This window comes from Gekko japonicus, unplaced genomic scaffold, assembly GCF_001447785.1.
Source record: "Gekko japonicus isolate JY-2015 unplaced genomic scaffold, Gekko_japonicus_V1.1 scaffold1433, whole genome shotgun sequence".
NCBI classification, from domain to species: Eukaryota; Metazoa; Chordata; class Lepidosauria; order Squamata; family Gekkonidae; genus Gekko; species Gekko japonicus.
In genome coordinates this window covers 618,082-625,705 of record NW_015168090.1, presented here as the reverse complement: position 1 = coordinate 625,705, position 7,624 = coordinate 618,082, and the positions used below count along the sequence as shown (strand labels likewise).

At 43.7% G+C, this 7,624-nt stretch overlaps 1 protein-coding gene across 1 annotated transcript in view; it reads left to right on the top strand.

Annotated features, from left to right (window-relative positions):
* The window catches only part of KIAA0319 (KIAA0319 ortholog), a 40,566-nt gene extending 34,827 nt beyond the window's left edge, over nucleotides 1-5,739 (top strand). The window contains exons 15-19 of the mRNA XM_015414724.1: nucleotides 2,337-2,479; nucleotides 3,658-3,780; nucleotides 3,913-4,003; nucleotides 4,370-4,461; nucleotides 5,573-5,739. Coding sequence (XP_015270210.1) covers nucleotides 2,337-2,479; nucleotides 3,658-3,780; nucleotides 3,913-4,003; nucleotides 4,370-4,461; nucleotides 5,573-5,739 — 616 coding nt within the window. The remainder of the gene's footprint in view (nucleotides 1-2,336; nucleotides 2,480-3,657; nucleotides 3,781-3,912; nucleotides 4,004-4,369; nucleotides 4,462-5,572) is intronic.
* Nucleotides 5,740-7,624: the final 1,885 nt, after the last annotated feature.

The window sequence follows — 7,624 nt, the reverse complement described above, 5'->3', positions numbered from 1 at the left end:
CGGCGGGCCAGCAACTGGTGGTCAACCATGTCGAACGCCGCCGACAGGTCCAATAACACCAGTGCCGCCCCGCCGCCCCGATCCAGATGCCTACAGAGGTCGTCAGTCAGCATGACCAGTACCCTCTCCGTCCCATGACTTTTGAGACCTGGGTTTGAATCTTGCTGACTGGCAGCGAATTGGAGCCCCCAAAACCAGGGGAACCCCCACCGGGACTTGGGGGATGTCAACCCTACTGATGCCCTCACATCGATTCTCCATTATGGACTATAGGGCCCATTGACTATAATGGTTTCCATAGGCTACAATGGAGCCAGAAAAATAATGCTTTTTGTTTTTTTTGCACACCCCTATTATGCTTTTCAGTATGATTTGTAAGCTGCCTTGAGTCACAGGGGAAAGTGGGATATAAATATTTGAATAAATAAGTAGTTTGGGCAGGTTGATAACATTTAAGCAGCTTCCTGTTTGTTAAGTTAGGCAGGGTTCTGACAGTGATTGTTCCTGCTCTGTTATACTTGACTTGTAATGATGGTTGTCATATTTTACTTAAAAATACAAAGTACACTGCAAGAGTCCCCCCTCCCCTCAAGTGCTGGTATGTTTTCTAAGGCTCAGCACAGGGTGACGGTCCGAGGCCAGGGCTACCAATATAGTGGATTGGGGTGGGTAGACCTGGTCTCCAGGTGCCAGGTTTACCAATATAGTGGAAAGGGGTGGGTAGACCTGTTCTCTGGAGGCCAGATCTACCAGTATAGTGGAAAGAAGCAGGTAGACCTGTTTTCCAGAGGCCAGGTCTACCAATATAGTGGAAAGGGGTGGGTAGATCTGTTCTCTGGAGGACAAGTTACCAATGTAGTGGACTGAGGTGGATAGACCTGTTCTCCGGAGGATAGGTCTAACCAATATAGTGGAAAGGGTGGGTGAAATTTGACTTGATTTTGTTTCCTCTTATAATGTTTAAATTATACTTAAAATATAGTTTAAATATAATTTTTTTAAATTCTGAGATTTTTACCACATGTGGGGCAGTCCCCACGTATGCACAAAAATCCTAAATGTTGAAAAAAAATCGGGGGGATGTTTAAATCCCCCCGAAACTCACAGAGCGTCCCCTGCGCATGCGCAGGGAACGCTCTGCGAAGGCCGCCGCCGCCGCTTGGGAGGGAAGCGGTGAGTGGCGAGCAGGGAGGGGGGGCCAGAGCGGCGAGGCTTGCGAAAACTCCAAGCCACAGCGGGAAAAGAGCCGGCAGAGGAAGGGTGGGCTCTGCTTTGCCCGCGCCTCAAGTGACTCCGGCGGGCCTCCTGACCGGGGAGCTGCTGCAGCGCCTACTGCTATCGGCACATGGCCCAGCCTGGAGCTTTCTGCGAGCCCCAGAACGTGCTGCTGGCCAAGATCATGATGGCCGGGGAGCCCGATGTGGGCAAAACCGCCATCCTGAGGTGATACACGCAGACCTCGCAGTTGCAGCCCGCTTCCTTGATCACCACCGTCGGTAAGTCAGAAGAGCTCCACCTCCCCTCCCCGTCTCATCTCTGCCCGGTGATGCCTTTCCCGCCAGCAGCCCCGCTCACGGACACCTTCGTCTCTGACGCTGCTTCTTCTCCCCACCAGCTTTGATTTAAAAGCAGCTATTTCCGTGTGAGCTCCACATAAGAAATCGGGCAGAGCATAATGTCAGCACTTAGGGAGGTGGGGGGGGAAGAGAGAGAACGGGGGGAGAGAGAGAGAGAGACTGGGGGGAAGAGAGAGAGCGGGGGAGAGAGAGAGACAGGGGGGAGAGAGAGAACGGGGGGAGAGAGAGACACAGGGGGGGAAGAGAGAGAAGGGGGGAGAGAGAGGGACTGGGGGGGCGGCGAGCCGGGTGGTGGTAGTTGAGGGTGGTGGTGGAGGAGACGGGGGAACCAATGGGATGGGGGGGAAGCTTACCTGCTTCTTCCTCCTCCCCTGCTCTGTGTAGAGCTCCCCCGCTCCTCCCCTCCGCGATTTTCGCGGGTCCCCTTTCTTGTCTAAACTAATTTATGCAATAGTGAAATGTATACTCGCTCACAACTTTAATGCTACTAGCTTTTTCCACTCATGAGGTGGATTTTCTGCTCACAACACTGTGGAGCTTAGAGGGAACATTGGTTGTAACTGTGCCATTTTAAAAAGGATTTTCTAACACTGTGCCAGAAGATACTCCTTATTAGGTAGATTTGTTGTATAGATTTTAGTCTAATGGCGCAAAGTGTCTGAATTTTGTAGAGAATCGAACCTTGGTCTTCCTACATGGCTTATCTGACAGAGCTGCCATCACAGCTCCATAATTTTAACCTGCCCTTCCTCTCTCCAGCACAGCTGTTGTGTTCTATGTGCAGAAGGGGTATCCTGTCAAAGTGATAAAGGCTTCAGATGTGGCACAGAGGCTCCGTTTGCAGCTCTTGAAAGAGAAGCCAGACTTCCTGCTTTTTAAGGTGCTTCGCATTGACACGGCTGGTATGTCTTTGTGCTACTTCCAATGCTCTGTGTTAGTACTAACATAGCAAAACAACACATATTTTTGTGTGTCTTTAGTTGTTAGGTGTGCATGTGTGTCTATTTACTCTTGCAATTCATGGTTTGTGGTGATATTCCTAAGTTTTACTGTTTAATAGTATGGTTTTGAGCAGCACAAGAAGGAGCTGGAAAATCATGTGTGCCAAATGTTACAATCAATTAAAGTTTATTGCAGGCCATTGGCAGTGGGATTGTTGTCACCATTCTACCCTGGATGTTGAATTACAGACTAGCCTACTTAAAATTAAACACATCTAGTACATCTCTAGTTCTACCCAGTCAAAAACAACGAGTCTAGTTAGTTTATAATAATAAAGAAATAGTTCTGTAGCACAGTGGTAGAGCACACATTTTTCAGACTAACAACAGGAAAGATCTTGGGTACCAGATTGGGGGAAAGGCTCAGTTTCCTGGAGAGCCAGTGCCTGCCAGAGTAGACAGAATTAGCCTAGACAAACCAATGATCTGACTTGGTTATTAAGGTAGCTGTTTATGGATGAATAAATTAAGGATTTAAGATGAGAAAGTAGCTTATATTTAGGCTTTCTATGAATTACTCATTGAAGTATCTACTAGGGGGTGTCCCCATAGGATATAATGAAGAAGGGATTTAAATTTTAAATGCTTGCTGAGTTAATTTGCCAAGTTGTGCTGCCACCGCGAACTCAGCAAGCATTTAAAGCTTAAATCCCTTCTGAGTTCACTTATGGTGATGCAACTCGGCGAGTGAACTCAGAAGTCATTTAAAGGGACCATGGTCCCTTTACTCGAGTAAAAGCCGAATAATATTGGCTTTTATTCATGTGTGGCTATTTTGGTAGCCGAATACCAATAAGGTATTTTTTGGATAATTATTCGACTAGATATATACTGAGCACGCACCCTAGTATCTACATCATATTGCTAAGGTTTACCTTGGCCTTTAGTTTGCAGGTGCAAAAGCAGAATAAAAAGGTAAAGGTAAAGGTTTCCCTTTCTCGAAAGCCAGTCGAATCCGACTCTAAGGTTGCGGTGCTCATCTCCATTTTCAAGCAAAAGAGCATGACTAAACACCAAGGCTGTTGTCTAAATTCCAAAAACCAATGCAATATTTACAGTTTCATGTTTTGCTATTATAGCTTGCCTTCTAAAATGCTCTGGACACGGACATTGTGACCCCATCACTAAGCGTTGCATTTGCTATCAACTATGGATGGAAAATTTGATACAGTGGTACCTGAATGATGGAGAGAGTAATTGTGGTGAGTTAGTAGGGGATGGATGAAGTCTTCAGGGAATGGATGTGGAACAGAGCAGATCTGTAGATGTGCTGTCTTGGATGTACATGAACTAATATAGCCTATTGCTATTTCAAAACGTTTGATTTCCCCTAGAATGGAGTATACTCTATGTAATGGTGTCTGCTTTCATTTTGATGGTGCTGATGGTGGGTTCAGTCTGGATCTGCATCTGTTGCTGCAAAAGGTAATGATACTAACCTCAAGGATACTACGCACACAGCCATCCTCATGGATACTACACACACAGTGTAGTGTAGTGGTTAGCGTGCCACTTGACATCTGTGGGGATTAACTGCTTCCTGCTGCCATCACACACTCCCATAAGTAAACCAGACAGATTGGGGTAGAAGAGGGGAGGAGGAATTTTTGGAGGCTCTGATAAAATAGGATTTTGGATGATTCAATCTTTAACACAAGGCAAGTTTGGGGGGTTTACCTATCTGTTCTTTGGATCGCTCATAAGAAAACAAATCCAAGAACAAAACTGGACATTTGAGTTGCCAGTTGTGCACGGGCAACTATTGAAATTGCTTTTTTTTAAATTTCACAGCAGAAAGAGGACCAAAATAAGGAAGAAAACAAAATACACAATTTTGGATAACATTGATGACCAGGAGAGAATGGAGCTTAGGCCCAAATATGGTATTACTTTTTTTATTCTTCCAAGCTCAGTGGCTATAATCAAGGACCTATTTATAAGTCATATGTGTATGGGTTTTGTTTTGTATTTTGTAATTAATATGTGATTTCCCTTTGCGCCTATCTGGTGACTTAATGCTTGAAAGGAGAACAGGATCCAATTGAGCTGTCAGCAAAGGTTATTGCCATGATAAACCACTTAGCTCCTATCGTGCTATAGAGCCTCTTGCATTTCCTCTAGGGAACAAAACCATTTAAATGTTATGTTTCAGTTCCATTTTGGATTCTGCTGTGACTGAAATTATTCTGATTTGGCCAGTAAAATCTCTGTCACCATTTGAACCACCACACCCCTGGACCAAGTTCGGTTCTGGTTCACATGGAAAAACGTGAATATCATTTGCACTGTAATATTGATTTCCTATGCAGAATGGAGCAAGTTAACAGGGTCTAGCTTGACATAACCGTCACTACTCTGCCGTTTGCCCTGATCCACTTATACACTTACATTAATGGCTTGAGCCTGCTGCATCATGCAGGAGGCTTGAGGAGTTGATGTTTCTTGGCAGCTGGTCTTCCTTGGCAGTAGGCTCACATTGTAAGGAGGCAGGCTCTCTCCTTTTCCTCTCTTGCTGCCTTGTAAACGACAGCTGACTGGTTTCAAAACTGCCCTTGTCTGATGGGCTAGTGACCAGTGTTCCCTCTAAGCTGAGTTGTGTGAGCTAGCTCAGTTTTTTAGCCTCCAGCTCACATTTTTTTTTTAGCTCAGGGAGGAGGGCTCCAGAGCAAACTAATTTATGCATTAGCGAAATTGCTCGCTCACAACTTTAATGCCAGTAGCTCACAAAGTAGAATATTTGCTCACAAGACTCCACAGCTTAGAGGGAGCATTGCTAGCGACTAGCAAAATAGGTCAGTCCTGGGCAATATTTCAGGAGAAGTGTGTTTCTCTTTAAAGAAGAGCAGAGTTTTGTGGCAGATCAAAGCGCTGTGACACTTTGGGATTTATGATGGTGGACAAGACTGTCTGAACTTGATGTTGTGAATGACATGTTGCTAAATCAAACAGTGAACAGGTCTTCCAAAGCATCTTTTGCCAATCTTCTCATCCCAGGTATAAAACACAGAAGTACCGAACACAATTCCAGCCTGATGGTGTCTGAATCTGAATTTGACAGTGACCAGGACACCATCTTCAGCAGAGAGAACCCGAGGAATCTCAAGAACGGTTCCCTTAAAAATGGCGTCTCCTTCAGCTACAGCTCAAGGACAGATAAATAACCATGCAATCAAAAGGACATGTTGACTGAACCGGCTAAGGATGTGCTCATCCTCCCTTTGTATTTTCCTAAAATGCTACAAGTGGTTGATGGAGCAATAAACTTCCTGAATGGAAGAAGGGGAAATGGAATCAAGGGACATGCATGTTTGCTGAAAGAATAAAGAGAAAAGCACTTTAACTCGCCACATGGGTTATGTGGAATGGTTTTAAGGCCTAAACGACTGCCAATGGTATTCATGTGATATCTCATGGACAGCTTACCACTCAAGTCCTAGCCAAGACTGTTGCATTATGAGGGTCACATATGAAAGTTAGCTTATTTCCCAAAGCAAGCTGTGACCATGTATCTATCTGAAATCACTTTAAACTCAGTATGCAAATTAACCTAAATTATTAAAAGCAATGTGCAGCTAACAGCCTCAGTTGTCTTCATAATTCCATTTTTTATTTATTCCTCTTTCCATTTTTTGAAATATATACCACATTTAGTAATGGCTTCTATTAAAGAGGAACAGGGATGCTTAACTTAGTTGATTTTTAAAAAATGAGTCTTAACTAGACATTTGAAAGATACGTGTCGGGGAGGGTGTGTCTGCTTGTGTTTGAGACTGTTTATGCTGCTGCTGTCCGCTGCTTTTGTGCGGCATTGCAGTTCAAACCATTTTTATATCTACATAACCCTAACAGAGCCCTCCTCTAGCTTGTTCAAACATTCTGGACCATTATACAAGGGCTACCGACTCCTATGTGTGAGAACCAGCTTTTTTCAGATCCATCCATACCTCTTTGCTACACTGAGGTTCTCTTTACACAAGCTTTCTTATATTTCTCCAAATCAGTCTCCAATGTGTTGGAAGGAATGCCAGCATATTGGAGACTTTGCACATTGCTGGTGGCAGTGCACTAAAATTAAAAAAAAATCGGTCAGAGGTGCTGAAGGTAATCCAAAAGGTCACCTCAATACAAATTCCGTTGACACCAGAGGTTTTATTTTTAAACACTTGGCCAAAAGATCTGTCATCTAGACCACATAACGCTACGGTGGAAGTCATGTTGGATGCAGCAAAAACTGTGATTGCATTGTACTGGAAGGATAATAAAGCACCCAGTATTGAGGTGTGGTTTAAGAAATTATGGCGCCATTACTTAATGGATGCAGTCACAAATAAACTAAATTTCCTGTCTCAGAAGCGGACTCTAACAATATTCACAGACAAATGGTACCCAGTGCTTGACTATTTGTCTCAACAACAATTTATCTCTTCCGAATGGACCCAATACCACAAATGGATTTAAAGTCAAAATGTTTGTACTACTGATTAGGAATTCTTTTCCTTTCTGTTCCTTTTTGCTTTATTTGTTTATTTTTGTTCTAGTTTAATATATATATAAAAGGGGGGGGAATGCTTATGTTACATTGGACAGATTGAAAACATCCCCGAAAAATGAAAACATGTATTGTATGTACAAGAGCTGTAATGATATAGCTTACACATTGCGTTATATTCACTTTTAAGCAGTTATGTAACCATTTGTTGTATCAATGTTATCACTATTTACAAAAACCAATAAAAATATAAATATAAATTTAAAAAATGAAAGTCACTGTAAGACTGGGTGGGGAGATGGGATTTCTTTCCCCTATGAGTCTCCAGTTTGTTTCTTTTACATTTACATCCACTAAGGCCTGAACAACATTAGTGTTCAATGTTGCCTCTAGGTTTCCATGACCTTTGACTCATAGTCACATGTCGGCAGCAAGGGAACTCATTATTTGGATTGGGACCAGGGCACAAGGGAAAAAAAGGTCTTGAGCCTTCCTCCCTGCCATTTTTCCAACCCAAAACGGCTTGGGTGTGTGTGGGCTGTTTGCCCGGCCAGAGG